The sequence below is a fragment of the Oenanthe melanoleuca genome, chromosome Z, assembly GCF_029582105.1.
Source record: "Oenanthe melanoleuca isolate GR-GAL-2019-014 chromosome Z, OMel1.0, whole genome shotgun sequence".
Classification (NCBI taxonomy): Eukaryota; Metazoa; Chordata; class Aves; order Passeriformes; family Muscicapidae; genus Oenanthe; species Oenanthe melanoleuca.
In genome coordinates, this window is record NC_079362.1 from 60,272,947 (window position 1) to 60,291,473 (window position 18,527).

General features: G+C 35.4%; 1 protein-coding gene across 1 annotated transcript in view; it reads right to left on the minus strand.

The window, feature by feature from the left end:
• Window positions 1-18,527, minus strand: part of NDUFS4 (NADH:ubiquinone oxidoreductase subunit S4) — a 46,939-nt gene that overhangs the window by 5,159 nt on the left and 23,253 nt on the right. Inside the window, exon 3 of the mRNA XM_056513833.1 lies at window positions 2,829-3,001. Within this exon, the coding sequence (XP_056369808.1) occupies window positions 2,829-3,001 (173 nt within the window). The remainder of the gene's footprint in view (window positions 1-2,828; window positions 3,002-18,527) is intronic.

Sequence of the window (18,527 nt, forward strand, 5' to 3'; positions counted from 1 at the left end):
ACTAATTACATAGTGGTTAGTTTTAGATGACCAGCTATTCCTCAAATGCATGAATGAAATACCATAAAGGTTTTTGAAACAAATTTAATTTTCAGTTAAAATACAAAATTGCCTTATTTGTTGCTATAAAAGCTCAATTTAAGAACAATGATAAAGGATGGGGGAAAACGGGAGTTCTAACTGTTAAAGAAATAAGATACTGGTTGTAGCAACACAAAGATAGATAAAACCTCCCTGAGACAACACTGCCTATGAGCCTGGGAGACAACTGGAATGACAAGACCAAATTGCAAAAACTATTGAAGGAGCTGCCTCTCAACTGTTCTCTCTTTGAAGCTAGAAGGATAAATGAAGAGAAAAGACTGAAGATACACTGAACTCTCTACAATAAAGGGCAAAGCCTGTGCCTGGAGAAGGGGGAGGGGAAAAGGGGAAATCTTGCTTCCAGCAAAGACAACAGTGTAATTTTATCTCACGTACACATGGAAAAATGGAGTTCACTATATATCCAATATATTCCACAATAAAAAAAAAAAAAAAACCGAAACAAACAAAAACAACACAACAAACAAACAAACAACCAGGATAAAGACAGAAATTATACTTTTGCAAGCCACTGTGATAGGCTCTCTTAAAGATGTTTAAAGAGTTCTCTTATAACAACAGTTAAGTGAATTAGGAGCTAAGAGTTAGTTAGGACATGACCAGTGGAGAATCAAGTGGCCTCAGTGTACTGCAATATTGTGACAAGTTTTACTTATCGTTATTCTCTTCCATTATCAGGGTTAGAAAAATCTTTTCAACACTGCTAAAAACAAGCAAAGAAACTTTAGGTCTGAAGTGTAGTGAGGGACCAGTGCCTGTTCAGACCGGCAAATATGGCAAAAGCCTCCCACGACAGAGGCAGTTGGGAAATGAGAACTGTGCAGAAATTATTAATTCTGTTTTATGTGGAATTACCTTTCACTCAATCTAAATACATTTCTGATTTATTTCCATAAATGAGCTATCCATGTAAGAAAACTGGATTTCATGATGTTTAGCATGATGTCCTGATAGTGCCAGTAGTACCAGTGCTGAAGAATTTCCTATGCCTACTCCCAACTGTTCTATCAGTCACTGAAAACTAGGATTCCATGTTTTGCTCTTTTATGAGATCTCACATAGTGAAAACTTTGCACTTCCCACATTTCTTTGTTTACAGCTTCATATTAAAAGATGTACTCAAAACCATCTAATAACAAAATCTCCCAAATACAAATAAATGCCATGGGTTTACTTTACTTAGATCTGTAACTGGATAGTTTTCACTGAAAAGAAATCCCAACAAGTGTAAAAAACCCCCAACCCCAAATAAGACTGTAAAATGACAGAAATATAGGAAAGACCTACAGGTAAGTAAGTATAGTGAGTTCAGAGAAAAGAGGGCTTTAATATGTAGACTCTAAGGAGCTCTAACTCATGAATCTCATTACATTTTTCAAAAGTATATGCACAACTGACTAAGGAATTTTCTTTACAGAAATTAAATCTCAAGAGAAGAAACTCTTAGATATTTTTGGGCATTGAATGGTAACTACACCAACAGTTTTTACAAGAATATCTTAAAAATGAAGAGATACAATCTAATTTACAACACCTTTAACCTAGCAGTGCCAATTCTCAACAGAGTGCGCTTTTTTATCCTACCTGGAGCTTGCTTATCCATGAGATATTCCTTTTCCTACTCCAAAATAAAAATATATGTAGAGCCTTGTTAAAATTTTGAGCAATCAATGCAACAGGAAGACTTGATTTCAGAGTTACTTTGAACTAAATTTCAGACTTACTTTGAGTTAAATTTCTGGATACATTTACGTTACATATATAAAAAAATAATTTCTGTGATTTGATTTAGAATGTTAATACATCTCAAAAAATGCATCCTGAAATTATTTCATGTTTAAGATTTTAAAGTTGTTTTTTTTTTTTCATAGAATTTTGTATTCTTTGATGATAAATGCTAGTGTGATTGTAGCCAGATATTTTCAGTACACATTGTGCTCTTTCTGAAGGTTGAAAAAGAATCTCTAGCAGTTGATTTTGGTTTATGGTTAATAATTAACTATTCTGAATATGCCTCAAAGGAGACAGCTCCAAATCAAAATTACAATATTTTCAGATGAATTGCTGGCATAGTTCTCAGAGTTTACAGGAATTCTAACCACAATGTGAAATGTAGGTACTGTATTCATATATGAAAAAAAAAGATTTAAAAATTAGATGCATAAAAGTTGTAATTACATCTCCAAATTACAGTATATTTAGCTAAGAGCAGTACCTTTCTAGATTTCCTGTGTTTTTAAGAGGTTTTAATGTTAATATTGACAATATTTTAAAAAACAGAGTAATATTTTAAACAACTGGGCTTGTTGTGGTTTTTTGTTAGTTATGACTTGTCATTTTAGATCCATAGGATAAAAAAAAATTGAAGCATTGCTGTTTTTGTTTAAAAGATGCCACTGAGAGCTGAGAATGATTTACTACTTTATGTAACTAATGACATTCTGGCCCTGATGCTGCCACACAATAACATCAGCACAGTGTAATCATTGAAAAGTCTAGTTGTTAACATCTTTCTCAAACTCTCCCAGATGATGTCGTGAGCTTTAAGAATCTGCTTTTAAAGTTAACAGATCATAAATCATACAACAAACAAACCCAACCACTTACTGTAAAGACTGTTATAATACAATCAGATTTAAAGGTAGAACGGCTATTTCAAATTGAGATTACTAGTGAGAGCCAAATATAGAAGAAAAGTATTTTTAAATTCAGTAAGTACTCACGTAGATGCCCAGCCCATTAAAGGGTTCTCCCAGCGCTCCCTGTTATCAAATTCCATCTTCCATTTCTTCGTATTGTTAGCTCCTGACTGCATTGCATTACGTGCTGGAACAAAAATGTGAACTTTTCTGGTTTTGATGTGCTCATCTGGAACACCAGTTAAAGTAGTGATATCCTAAAAAAAAACCATAATGTGACTTGTTAAAAAAGGGTTTGTAAGAGACTTGTAAAATATATTGCTTATGCTTTTTACATAATTTCATGCTTTATTTTTAAAGCTACAAGAGCTAAAAAAAATTTAGAAAAATACATTATGATTTCAGCCAAACACAACTGAAGGCAATACATGTTAGGGCTGCTATAATTCTGCTTCCCCTGGCTAAGTTAGGTTTTGCTTGGATCCGTTACCTGAGCTTGCTTATTTCCCATCTACAAAACAGCTAGAGCCAGAGGAGGGACAGGACATTTCCCCCCATCCTTCTCTGTCCACAGCTGCTGAGTCACGACTGCTTCAATTTACACCAGCTAAAGCAAATGTGGAAAAGTGCAAACACTTTCTTCCTTCAGGAAAATATTAGAGTGGAGACCGAAACACTGACAAATTTCAAAATTTTACCTTAGCGTTAGGAGCCTGAACCTCACATGAACAGGACTATTTACCAAAATACTTGCCAGCAGTACGTGCTGCAGTGTAAGTGCTTGCCCTTGGGCTTAACTCTGTATATTGTTAAGAGACACCAACACCTATGCCGGCTCAAGAAGCTATCCTTAGCATTAAGGAAGAGGCAGAAGGTAGTATCTTTTGCACAGTATGCTACTGATTCTTTGAGACTGCAGAGAAGGTACTAGAATTCAGCTCTTGTCTGTCTAGCCATTAGTTATTAAATAAAGTTGACCCTTTCTTCATGTTTCAAGTTATTACTCAGCATTTGACAGTTCTGTGGATGTTCAAGATCAAGAGAGGAATATTTGATGCTTGGTAACATTCCCCAGTGTATTTGTGAAGGACAAAATTATTTAGGAGATTTCAACCTTCAAAGAAAAAAAATATTTGTAACGTATATAACCAATAGTATGATGCCCTCCTCTACTAGGGAGGAATAAGCCTTCCAAATAAACCTAAGAAAGATAAATCCTTCAAACCAGCCTAAAAACATCAACTGACTTTAACAAAGCATAAGATAGGGAAAAACCTCACAAGAATTGCTGTGAAAAATTACCCTCAGCAGCATCTGATATAATTAAAGTGAACATTCTTGCTAAAAACTAAACAGTAATTATGCAAAATTAACCTGTCAGTTCACCCTAGTAAAGACTGAAATCAAACATCAAATCCATCTCTAAGGAGGTTAAACTACTCCTGCTCCTTACATACTTAAAACACCAGTGGGAGCTCCTCAGTCTCCCTCCTTTGCCCTTCCCTCCCCTCCCCTCCTCTGCCTCCCTTCCCTCTCTCCTGGAACAAGTAGTAAACTGGTAGAAGACCAGAAAACTGCAGTAAAACTTTGGGCATATTGAACTCACCCTGACAGTATTGCCATGACTTGAACGAAAAGAGAAGTTTTGAACAGAACACTGTCGTTTCACATAACATGTACCTACTAACTTAATGGGATTTTGCTTTGTGACAAACTTGAAACTTCCTGATGCAGTCACTAGACCATCCTTTGAAATGCAGCAGTTCTCATTTTCAATTTTACTTTAGAAAATTTGGGAGATCAGCCCCTTAAAACTGTAAAAGGGAGGAAGTTTAAAGCATTTGACTTGCATTTGCAATGAGGACAGCAGGGACAACAAACAAAAATCCACACTAATTTTCCAACTTCTGACATTTCTATTCAAACTCCTACAACAAACTGCAGAAGTATCTTAAAAATTCCATTATAAATGCTTTCATTAGGACCAAGTCACGCTTATTTTTAACATGAATCTAGCCATGATATGAAAGAGAAGCAGGACCAGCTACTGGAATGTTGCAACATCTATGTAAAAATACCTTCCAACAGATTGGCATTTCTCACTGCTGAAGCTTAAACTGCAATTTAGGAGGGAATTTGCTTAAATTTTTCTGACTTGAATTGGCAAAGTGCTTTGTTTAACGAAAGAGTTTTTACTTGCAGTAAAGTTTGGTGGGGACAGAACATTTCAATTTGCTTATTTATACAAATAGGCTGAAATATTAGCCTTTATTTATTTAACAAACATGAGAAAAATACAGTAATATTCACAAAAAATTTATTTTTCTGCTTTTAAACAATGGTATATGCAAAAATGCTGGGGTTGTTATCATCAAATACTTTCAGATAGGTAAACTTCAAAATAACTCAAATTTATTTTCTTTTTACTATTATTACATTCAGCAACTCATAAGTTCATTATGAATTGTATGCTTCAGATTTAGAAGTTTTTGAATTCTTCCAGAATAATCCGGAACTGCTAAAATAAAGATACTATGTTAAATAACATTATGGACATACACTATTTTTACTTTTGAAGACTTAACATCAGAAAATCATAAAAATATTACACAGTGCATACAGAACACAATCTAAAAGGAGGATTAAAATCAGCAAATGCTGTATTTATGAGATAACCATAGTAAAGAAATGCCTAGACTTGTTTATCTGGATGAAAGTAAAACCAAAACCCCAGACAAACCCTTCAAGCTATGTTTTTTGGGTACTCAGCTGGCTCTAAATCAAGGTTATTTCACTAATAATATAGGATTAATCCCATAAAAATATTTTCAAACAGAAAATTAAAAATCAAAACCTGCCTGCTTTCCAAAACTGAAATATCTACATGGTGTTGCTAGCTCTCCAAACTTACATTCATTATAGCTAGAGTTTTCAAGCCTTCTGGGAATCAAGCAATTATTTATTGATATCTTCCCCATTTTAAAAGCTGGCAATTGAACAGACAGTTGTTAGGACAATGAGTTTCTGGTTGCTGAAGCTCAAGTTGTCCTGACATAAAATCACTGATTTTGCTTGCTGTAGACATGTAAGGTACTGTAGCATAGCCGAGCTGTTGCCAAAGATATGGAATAAAAAGGCTTGGCATCTATCACATACTTGACACCTAAAGAGCACAGAAGCTCTAAGATTCCTATTCCCTGTAGGCGCACTCTTAGTCTAGACAAACTGATTTCTCACACTTTTAAAATGCATTACAACACTCTATTGTGATCATTTCATCCACACAGCTCCAGCTAGTGACAGAAGAACCTGTCCTTTAAGCGACATTTCAATGGGCTAAAGCTCCCGCTCCAAGATGCCATTAAAACAATATAATACTTGAAAAGAACTATGCTGCATTGGGTTGAACTCTTTACTGGGTCTTCAGTGCTTTGTTCTGAGTTTAAGTTCTCATTGAAACTACCTGTGAACCAACTTTCCAAAACAAAGATATTTTTGACAGCTGGTTTCACAACTTTTTTTTAAAGTATTCCTTAATGAATTTTGCTGTATTAGCATATTAAAATACTAGTGAGGTGTTCAGCATTCAAAATGTTAAACACATTAGATGACAATATAAAAGACTTGAGATTTCAACTGTAAAATTAACAAAAAATTAATGACATTTTTAAAACAGGCACCTAAAATTTTGTTTTCTTAATATATATATATTATATGAATAGTAAACTCTGATTTTATATTTTTTTGTAAAATTTTAATACTAATTTTGAGGCATTTTGTCTCTCCTTGGAATAAGCTCAAAGGAACAAACCACTTTTTTTTAAACAGCAGAAATCACATAAAATTTCTAACAAACATAGTGGTTTTTCTTTATTACAACTTACATTATTTAAGAATATTCGTTCATGGTGGAAAGCCTGCTAAAGATGTTATTGGAAGGGTAGTAACAAATGAAATGTGCTATGCAGCAATAAGAAAAACTGATTCACAGAGGCAGTGTCAATGAAAGCACTATTCAGCATGAAGATGACTTTTAAAGGAAATGAGAATATCCCTTTTTTAAGTACTCCACTAATAGCAGAAATTCCAAAGGAGACAAGAAATGGAACTCTCTAATTAAAGGAGAGAGACAAAATGATTGAAAGTAGCTCTGAAAACAAATGGTTTTGAATAGATGGGTCAGGTGTGCATAAAGGTGTCATGTTTCTTCTATGGCATTTCCTTTGCCATGAAGACAGAAACTGTACATAGCCACTATTAACTACCTACAGTTTAGCATTCCCCCTTGCCCCGCTTTTTTTTTTTTTTTTTTTTTTTTTAAATAAAGGAAACAGGGAACAAGCAATGGGAAGTTGATGTCAAAACACAGAAAAACCTCCCAGCAAGCTTCCAGCAACCACCCAGGATTTAGAGTCTTGCTAGCCGCTCTCTTTTCAATACCAGAATTTCACACATTTCAATGACCATTATGACTTCAAAGAATCAAATTTTCATCATTGTCCGTCATCTGCCGGTCGATTTGTATAAAGGAGTTCTTCTGCATGCATTCCAGACAAAGGGCTCCTTACTTTCGTGGCTATATATCAAGTTTAAAAGTTCTATTTGTGACAGTTGTGTCTGTGGTAAATTAGAGTAACACTGAAGGAGTGCAGCTGCTCCACAGGAACCTCCTTTTTGGCATCATTTCACTTAAATAAAAACTGAATAATTAGCTTCTGCCTTTATGAAACCACAAAAATGCCACTGGCCTTAGCAATTACTTCCGGTTGCCCCACCTACTTAACCTCAATAGTTTTACACTTGTTGGAATGGAAAGAAAGTAGAAGTTTTTTGTACTTTATAGGAGTTTACAACAGCTTGCTCTCTTCCCCTCCCCAACATGTTTCACCAGACTAACTACGTAAAGTTTTGCTATAAATTCATGTCGCAATTCACTTTATTTAGAAGTTGTTATATCAAAGCACAGAACATCTTGCATAATACCCAAAAGTAGCTGCTGTGAAAAAGGTTTTTTACTTAATGCACTCAGCTGCTTAACTGTAAGTCAGGATCAGAACATTTATGTTTCCACATTTCAGTGCAATATTTTTGAAGGAAACACAAGAGAACAGAATCTGCTATGTAAACTACAAATGGAAAAATGGAGCAGAATGAACTAAACATGGTCAGACAACATTTATCTAATAGCTACAGACAAAATAAGGGGAAGAAGCATATTTGCCCTTAGGAAACTTTGTATCACACAGGATACAGTTTTCTTTCAGGCTTCACAATCATTTTGCATTATCACAGTAAATGGTGAACAACATGGTATTACTCATAACATATTCTCCCATGTAGCCATCCTGCAGAATGATTAATAAAGAAGCTGAAAAAAGCACCTAAAGAACTGTATTTTTAAAAGGAAAACCAAATATTGTAAACAGGATATAGAATTTGACAATAACTAAGATTTCATGAAAGCTTCCATTTAAAGAAAATCTTTTTTCACAAGCAGTTTTGAAAATGGAGAAAAGTAGGTCTAACAGAAGCAGAAACCATCAAATTATTGAAACCAAGCTAAGTCCACTATAATACTTTTTAGATTGCTGACTGCCATTATGCAAAGGAAGTGTCAGCATCCAAAACAAGCACTGGTAGCCTCAGCATTTTTATTCATCAGTTTGTTTTTCACAGCTGATGCAATACTACAGCAACCATGATGTCAGAGCATTCACTGCAGTTGCAAGAGCTGCTTGAGAACTTCCCTGTAGTCCTGCTCTAACGGCTCATTATACTTTCCCAATATTTTATATGCTTAATATTATTCTATACTTGCTTGTATGAGATACTAGAAATAAAATGGTGTAATACATTCCACACATCATTAACCCAGCATCTCCTTGAATCTGTGATTTGAGAAAAACACTAGGAAATAGCAAATAGGAATAACAACTGGAACATGACTTCACAGTAATAGGTAGAAAACATCCTTCCCACCAGTCCTTCTCTTGCGTCTTTAAAACACTTCACTAGAAGTCCGCAGTACATCTCCAAATCTTCTAGTTACATCTCCCTCAAAAGTCACAGAAAATTGGTATTTATAAAAGTGATTACTGGCAAGTTATGGGAAAAGCTGCTGAGTTGTGCTTTTGTTAGTTTAAACTACAACACCAAAAAGAAGAACAAAAATCTATGATTTTGCATGTCTCAGTACCCGGACAAGACTCAAAACAGAGAGGCATTTTTTCTTGACACACTTGCAAAAAATACCAACCATTTAGCCTGCATTCTGATGGACAAGTAAACAACATATTACAAACTTAAAAATGAAACAGTTGAAACACCTAAGTCCCACTTTCAGTACTGGCAGGTTTTTTCTTATTCAGTATCATTCTTCAGCCAAGAAATAATCACAAGTAACAAAAATGTATTAATACTGTACTTTTTTCCTATAGCAGTATGTCTTAGCTGTGTAGATGTCTGGGTAAATAAAAAGATGTTAAAAAGAAAGGAAATCAAAGCTGGGTTCACACTTTGGTTTCTCTATATATCTATATTAAGAAAATCATTATTAATTAGAGGAAAGCTGAAGCAGTCAGGGGCAAAGAGTATATTTTATAAAAATAGATTGATGTTGCAACTAGTACTCATAAGAGACTTCATAGTAGATGCAATATTCTCCAAATTGACAACATGACAAACAGCTTGATTATCTTGAACAAGATGGAAAAAGTCTGAATTACAGAAGATCTTCCAAACTATTTTTTCTTTTAACCCAACAATATTTAGGAAAAGCATACTTTCTAGCTTATCCAAGCATATGTAAGAAAATTGTGCTTGTACACAAAGACAAGTTGCCTTTTTGTGAGGCTTTTCAAAAATAGTTTTCTACAGTGTATGTATTTCGATCACTTTACTAGAAATTCACAATGCTCAGATTAAAAAACATGCAAGAAAATCAATTAGTGAAGAATAAGACTACAGCCACATTTTTAGGGGACAGACCTTCAAATCAAAGAAGAGGCAGTCTTACTTTACCTGCATTTAGAAAATGAGAGGGTAACCAGACAAGTGAAACAATCTGATTTATTTTAAAATAATCTATATTATGATAACACATCCCTAATTTACCACCATAAGCAAGTGCTCTTGCAGACACTATTTCTCAGTGGAAAACAAGAGAACAGGCAGGAAAGAGCTTGGAAAGAAAGCAGACAGAAGTACTAGCCAATAGACACTACCTAGGATAAAGAACTTTGTAGTTATTACCCCAGTTAGTTCAATTTTGTATATATTATTAAATAACTAGCATATGGAAGTTTACTTATAGTTCAGTGATGGCATGTTTTTTAAACATAGTTCATTCAGTTTGCAGTTCTGATTATTTAGAATACAGTCCTAGAATAAGTCACAGTAAAGAAGATTGTCTTGCAAAGCTAAACACAGTATTCAATATTATCTTGGTAAATTATTCATTACCAATGATTTATAGTCTGTACAATCCAGTTTTGATCATGGACACCAAGAGCCTTAACCAGAAGTTCAGGATGAGGCCTTCATATCTGAAGTGAAAGCCAAAATTCAGGCTACTTGTGCACTGGAAATAATTTCTGTATTTTTTTTGTGTTTCTGATGTCATTTTAATAAAGTAGTTTGTTCTAACATTCACTAAAAGTTATGTGTATTTACAAAGTAAACCAGAAGCATATTACTTAAATGAATTTTTAAGGTTACTATTTTTCAGGAAGAAGCAAATTTAAAATTAGGATCTACTTTATGCCCATCTGAAAACCTTACAAAGCTTTTTTTAAAGTACCAATTAAGAAAATTTCCAAATAAGGCCCCAGTAGAGTTCTCAAATTCAGATACCACTCATTTCATAATCTTCAGCTTTTGGAAATGGTCTCAATTGATGTTAAATATGTGGCTTTTTCTCAAAGCTCCCTTATCCGTTGAAGCTGCAGAAGACCCAAGGGAGCAGAACAGGGAAGGACCTGCAGGGAACCAGGAAACTATACAAACACAGGTAGTGGAATTGTTGCTCTGAGACAGAAATACCTTGGGCAATTTCTAATCTAACCTAGACAGCAAATACTCTAAGGTCTGACCTGTTGAGTACCCATTTGGATGTACAGCAACACCTTAGGAACTGAAAATTCTGGTAAGATGTTTTTATTATGAAATCATAAGAAAAATTGTCACTTAAGTGTATGAAACACTAACAGTGAGTTCTTTTTTAACTAAGTAACAATGTCCCAGGGCTGGAAACTAGACCAAAAATGCTAAAATTTAAATCCCATTATCATGCCTTTTCTAGTGTTCTTTTCCTTTCACCTCACAACTACCAATTAATTAATTCCCTACTGAATAGCAGCTATGGAGCAGCATTTAACTTTAAGGTTTAAAATTTAGCAAACTATTTAGGTTTCAGTTTATTCATCAAAGATGAGGGCAAAAAAAAGGCAAAAAGTACCGTTTTAAAGTTTAACTTGACAACTCTGTCACACTACTGTATGGTCTGCTACTAAGAACAGTATCAAGAAATTCAACCGATGCCTGCCTTCATTGTGATGTATGTTCTCTATTCTTCACATGTCCTTTTCAGAGAAAATTATTTCTGTAACAGATCTCTTCCCATACAGTTACAAGTGGGGTGAGACACAGGAGAGAAAAACAGAAGCAAATCCCCAATCAAGAAATGCAAATTTAGAGCAAAATCCCTGTTAGTGCATGCTTTTTAGAAGAAGAAAAGTAGCACTTAAGAAGCTACAAGGAAATCAGACCTGTTAAAAGCTGCCCCTTACCCTAAAGCAGGATGTAATGCTTCTATGTAATATGCATGCACTTTAGAAGTTGAAAGAAAGTGCTAAATAGTGTACATAATTTCCATACACAGCAGGTAGTGAAGCAAGAAAAGAACTGACACAGTTACCCTCATTAAAGAGATGCACAATAGAGAGCTGTTATGCAGTGTTAGCATATTGAAGTTCTGTGCATCAGGGATGTTTCGGCTATTAACAGCTTAAATGTTCACTGTATTTTGTTAATTAGTGCATATAGCTTTTAAACCTTAACTGTGTTTTAGAAGGTTCTTTTCTAACAGTAGCGCAGTCATTACTGTGGAGATGGAAAGGGTTGATGGGGCTTCAGCTGTTTCAATGTTATCAATAAAATATACCTTAGTACCACTGGACAAAATAGGTTTATTTTCATTTATCTATATAGCTAGTTAAAAATGACGGTTCCAAAAATCTCTCTCTAAAAAAGCTGAAATCATAACTAGAACATATTTGTATTACTTCACAACTGTTTTTAGCTTGTTATCTCAAGAATTACTGTAAATAGTGCTTTGGCCTTTATATGCTGGGCCTTTACTTACAGGACAGAAATCATGGTCATATACTTTCCAATAAAATAGGGAAAAATCCATCATCAAATAAATTCAACTTGACACACTACATGTTTCCTTTCAGTTTTCTATTACTGTAGAGAAAAAAATCAAAGGAGAGAATAATGAACAATTGTTTTTACTAAATTATGATTAAAAAGTAAGAATTTGTATTGGAACCAGACATTAGAAGAGAAGATATTCAACTTCTGACTCAACAGATGCAGAATGAGTTGACTCAAGAATGCTTTCAAATATAGTCAATGCAGCAAAAAAAATGTGGTCCTAAGAAAAAATACAAACCAGCAGAATAAAAAATAAAGTATTAATGCAAGCTAAAATATTTGTTTTAAAACAGCTTCTGCCTGATTAATATGATACTCAGTAAAAACTTCAAATACATGATTTACACAGATGTTGGCCTACGTAGGAAAACAATTACTTATTTTTATATGTGAATTTATGTGCACATCCAGAAAATGAACTGATAAGTAAAACCAACAACTTTTGCAAAAATTCTAATCCAAATTACTAACCAGTCGTAATTTTTCAGAAATCGCTGCAATATAATTAAAACATCTTTTAAAAAATACTGTCTTTAGTTTGTCCTACCAGCATTTTATAGAAACTCCTTATTGCTCCGCTCCTTCTCACTTGTTAACTAAGTTTTCCGGGTAGTGCATAATAGGATAAAAGTTATTTTCCCACCTGCAAAGATTTTCTTTTGCTTTAAAACTGAGTATGCCAAAAAAGATATATAAGAAACTAAGCAATTTCCCTACAGTGCGTACTTCACAACACAAGAGCTAAATGGCATACTAAAACTCTGGATCTGAGCATCAGATGTTCCCTCCATAGTCCATGTCTCCACAAAATACAGGTTAGCTTTGCCAGTGTGAAAGTACTTCAAAGATACTTCACAAACATGCCATCAAGAATTTGAAAGCATCTGATTCCATCATTGATGATCTGAGTAGAAAGCACTGAAGAAGCCCCAAGCTCTGTCTTGCAGCACGATGATTCCCATTAAATTACCAGGCTTTCCAGACAAGGAAAGCTTTTCCTTTTTGACTTGATAAAATGATTCAGCTAGAACTTCATGACTAGAAAGAGATTTCATGTCTGTACAAGGAACTTTCTTAGGATTTGTGGTTTTCTACCATTTCTTAGGCTAGAAGTTGTGGTCTAAGTCTACAACTTAGTACTACAGAAATGCAGAAAGACACACATGAATGCGAAAAACAAGTAATGTACAGGGAATTTATTCACTATTCCTGACAAGACAAGAAGAATTCATGCCATCTACAGGAATATAACATGGGACACTAAGTTGGGTGTTTTAGAAAAGGTTCAGATAATGGAACTTTTTTATGAGAACATGGAAATACCACCCTTTAAAAAGAAAAACCAATGAACAAAATAGCTCCAAAAAATGAAGTTACCTCTTACTCCTCTTGATTACTTGGTTGTTTCAATTACTTACTTTTATTCTTTCTAGCAGATTAGAAACATATTTTGCATATTCAGACTTCCAAAACCAAGTAAGTATTTGCATGTTGAATAACCCTTTGGAATCCAAACTAAAAACAGCACAATGACACCCTTTTAATTTGTTCTGAGCAGCCATCACAGTAAGGTCATCAAAAACTTTATTCTTTGACAGAAAATTAAATACTTTGTAATGAAATAAAAGAAAACCCTACATACTTTTCAAAAAGACATATTTTAACCAAGTGCTCTAGACTGAAGCCTCGAAATTTTTGTACAATAATGCCGTATGAAGGAAGTGCAGACAAAACAGACACTCAAAAGGGTTGTGTAGCCTAAACCGCACATTCCTCCTTCCAATAGCCAGCAGAGAGCACTACTATGTACCGAAAGAAAAGACCTTCAGACCAAAGAAATCAAATCTTTTATCCCAGCCTAAGCCCAAAATAAGCCTACACAGGGATGAGAGCGAAATTGCCCTCATGGATACAACAATCAATCATTTTATACAGGGTTCTGAGCTACCTGCAAAATGTACAGTTTTCTAAACTGAGCACCAGAAGTATTTACAACTGAACTTTAGTAACATAGCAATATTTACTGCTCTTGGAAGACAGATAAAGGTGATGGAAATTTCTTTACTTGGACTGTCAGAGTTATAAAAAGTTTCTTTATCACAGGGAGTAACTTGTTGCCTACAGACATTCTTACAGAAATCACTTTATCAGCCAACTGGGTTTTCCAACCAAGCTTCATCAAACTACAGCTGCTTACAAAAACAAGTTGTAGCAAGTACTACAGACTGAATTGAGCTACGATAGTCCACCTGAGGAGGGATTTAAAAACAGCAAAATATAGTAAATATGCAGTACTGAAAGTATGTACATAACTAGATAAACCGGTAACTGCACCTGAACTTGTAGTGTAACTAAGCCCAAATGCAACTACCAACAATAACTATAAAGAAGGATACATTAAATTATTTCAATTAGAAACAAAAAAAATAATGTGAAGAAACAAATATATACCCTGGCAGAAAAGAATGATGTACATGAAAAAAGAAAGATTATCACCATTTCCAGAGTCATTAAACCCTTCATATATTACATTTCATTTAATTTGCTTTTTTAAGTTAAACAAGGTGTTTTTCTCCCAAAAGTAGTATTTCTTAGTCTTCTCTGGGTGTGAGGGGTTAGGAAATGGGTGAGTGTGGGCAGGGTAAAACAGAGAATAGAAAAATAATTTTTTAAAAGATTATGTTTTGCAGCAAAAATGCAGTTTCACACAAACTACTGGTGACCGCAGAGTAAAGGCCCTAAGCATTTAACCCTATATAAGTCCAGTCTTTAATTAGTTTTATTAGATGTGCATGTGTTTTCACTTCCTAATGGTCTTCTCTTTTGAATATTTTATTTTTTCTGAAATAACTGATTTTGAAATAATTCTAGAATGCTGTTTTATACCTTGTTAACACCGTGCAAGTATGCTGATCACCTGCTTACTTGACACAACCAGGATGGAAGTACTTCTCCAAATCACGGGCTTCATTTGCAAAGCCCCATTGCACAAAACTAGAAACTGTTTCTCAGTATATTTGCAAAGTAAAGGATGGGAAAGAATCTTTATTAGCCTGATTTTACATAAGAGCTTCATTATTTTTTATTCATTTTTCACTATTCTGAAGAAAAATGTAAGCTGCTGATCTAATTTAGAGGAAAAAATAAATAGAAGGAAGACAAGCCACAAGAGGAAAATTTGAGGCTAGGGGGAGGGAATGAGTTACACTAAACTCCCAGCGAAATTACCATCATGGTCCTGTGTATGCTTATGACAAGTTCTTATCAGAGCTATACATATAAAGTACAGAAAAACTTGTAAATTAGACTCCTCATCTACAGAGGAACACAGTCCTGAATTGAATCCTTCATGGTAGCCACTTGAATAAATACTGCAGCTAGAGTGGATTAAATTAAAGATTATTGCAAATTCTTTTCATCCCATTAAGGTAATTTAGAAACAGCTTCACCTCACCCTTAAGGAATTAACCCACAACAGCATCTTGAAAACCAAAACATAGAACATGCACTATATCCTTTTATTTAGCACAGGGGTAATGCTTGGAGAATTCTTGGCTGAAATAGTCGTTTCAATAAAAGAAAATCTAGTAAGCCTGTCCTTAATAAATGCATACTTTGCCAAGTGTTCCTCTTCACTGATTTGCAAAAACAGCTTCTACACACAGTCTTCAATGCAATGTCATACTGTCTTACACATAATTTTATGACACATTTCTTCTTTGGTTTTCAGAGTAAAGCGCATTATATACTCTCAGTTCTTGGGAAAGCAAAGATTACACTTTCAAATGCATGTTAAAGCATGATTTGATATGTCCTTTGTTTCATAGCACTGCAGACCATCATACTGAGTTTTGAAGAAGTTTTTCATCATTCCAGACTATTTTTCACTTGTTTGTATATTTTACTTTGAGCTGTAGTATTATCACTGTTTATTATAGTAAAGTCTATGGTTCTTTAATCAAACAAAGATTATACAATTTCACTAATTTTTAATCCTAGCCAAAATTGGGATTTGGATAGTGAACAAACTATGACTCAATCCTGAAAACACCGTGTGATGTTTGCTAATAACACAGTCTTCTAGAAAAAATGGACCGTTGTTTCCACAACTTTTTTGTGGAAAAGGTTCATATTCCGAGAATCCTATTAATACATTGTTACTCCTGGATTATCTAGTAGTAAAGATTTAAAACAGACACTAAATGATACTTCTATGCAGCCAAAAGGAAGCTACTAAGATTCCTGACACAGATTTCACAATAGTAATTAGAATCACAGAAATCACTGCAAAGGCCCGTAAGATAATTGAATCCAATTGTTAACTCAGTACAGCCAAGCCCATCACTAAACTATGTCCTCAAGTACCACATATACACATCTTTTATACATCACCAGGAATGGTGACTCCCACATCCTGAGGCAGCCTGTTCCAATGCTTTACACCCTTTCCTGGGAAGAAATTTTTCCTAATATCCAACCCATTTCCTCTTCTCCTATGAACTGCTACTTGGGAGGAGAGATCAATCCCATCTGGCTATATCCTCTCTTCAAGTAAGGAACTTGTTCCTTTTTAGGGAACAATGACGTGTGCTCTGAGCTTCCTTTTCTCCAAGCTAAACACCCCCAGCCCCCTCAGCTGCTCCTCACAGCACTGGTGCTCCAGACCCTGCCCCAGCTCCACTGCCCTTCTCTGCACTCACTCCAGCCCCTCAGTGCCTTTCTTGCACTCAGGGCCCAGAGCTGGACACAGCACTCGAGGTGTGGCCTCAGCAGTGCCCAGGACAGGGGGACAATCCCTGCCCTGCTCCTGCTGCCCACACCATTGCTGATCCAGGCCAGGATGCCATTGGCCTTCTTGGCCCCCTGGGCACACCCTGGCTCATGTTCAGCTGCTGGCACCAGCACCCCCAGGTCCTTTTCCACTCACTCTTCCTCAGCCTGTGGCATTGCCTGGGGTTTTTGTGACCGAATAGCAGGACTTAATCTGTTGAACCTCACACCATTGGCCCACCGATCAGCCTGTCCAGATGCCCCTACAAAAGCCTCCTACCTTCCAGCAGATGTATACTCCTGTCCAAGTTGGTGGCTCCTACAAACTGACTGAGGGTGTGCTTGATCCCCTTGAACAGATCACCAGTATGGACATCATACAAGACTAGCTCTGATACTGAGCCCTGCGGAACACCACTTATGATCAGTACCAACTGGTTTTAACTTCATCCACCACTACTCTCTGGACTTGGCCTTTCAGTATTTAAACCTTGGCCACTAAGGCTTCCGTCAAGTGAAAAATACACCCAATCTAGGCCATGAGCAGATTTTTTTTTTTCAGGTGGAAGATGTGGAAAATGATTTCTTAAAATTCAGGTAGACAACATCATAGCCTGTCCTTCACCCACAGTGACTTACATCACTGGCCTAGGCTGCTGCAGTATATGACATTTTCAGCTCATCTTGAGTGCCCTCATAAATGCCATGAATGGCTCATCCTCAAATAAAGGTTCGGATTTTCTGTGCCTGTTTTGGTTTATGCAAGTTATCATCAGTGAGTTACAGAGTTTGTCTACAGTCTGATGGAAAATAGTCCTTTAATGAGGTTCAGTGCTAAGACTTATGAACTGTTCTTAGGAAAGGTTAACTAGCAGTATATATAAAACAACTTCAGGACATGTCACGAAATGTTAATAGCATCATTCTATTTAGCCTTTCATGCTTGTAATAGTCTGCCCCTAGATGTTCTCACCATGCTGAAAACTATTTTAGTACCATTTAAACTGCATTGTGTAGCACTGGCCTGGAATACTTAACTCACAGCAGCAACTCATCTTATTTCATCTTGGCCTGATACAGAATAAAAACATCTGTGAGGTAACTACCACTCCCCAAGCCTTATAACTGCTCTTGCAATATTTTTTGCATTGAGCTACAGAATATATATTGTTAGTTGAATATTTTGCTTTAGCAATGCAACGGATAATTTCAGACAGTAGTTCTAATTTTGAAACATTCTTGAAATATCATCATTTAACCAGTAAAAAAGTCCTTTTATTGGCAAATATTTGTGGGAGCCTTTCAGCTGCAAAGAGCAACCTCCACCAAAGTGCCTAACTCCAGGCTAATATCCACAACACAACCTTACCAGCACTGACTGGGAAGCCTGCTTAAAGCATGCATGCTGAACTGGATGACTTTTAGCTACACACAGTATTGATGCACCATACTCACAACAACTGAAACAAACCAAAGGAATCAGAACAGCTCAAATCTGTATTTCAGGCAAAGCCACTTCTAATGACAATCTAATGATATATGTTATGCCATACACACAAACAGTTAAATAATTTGGAA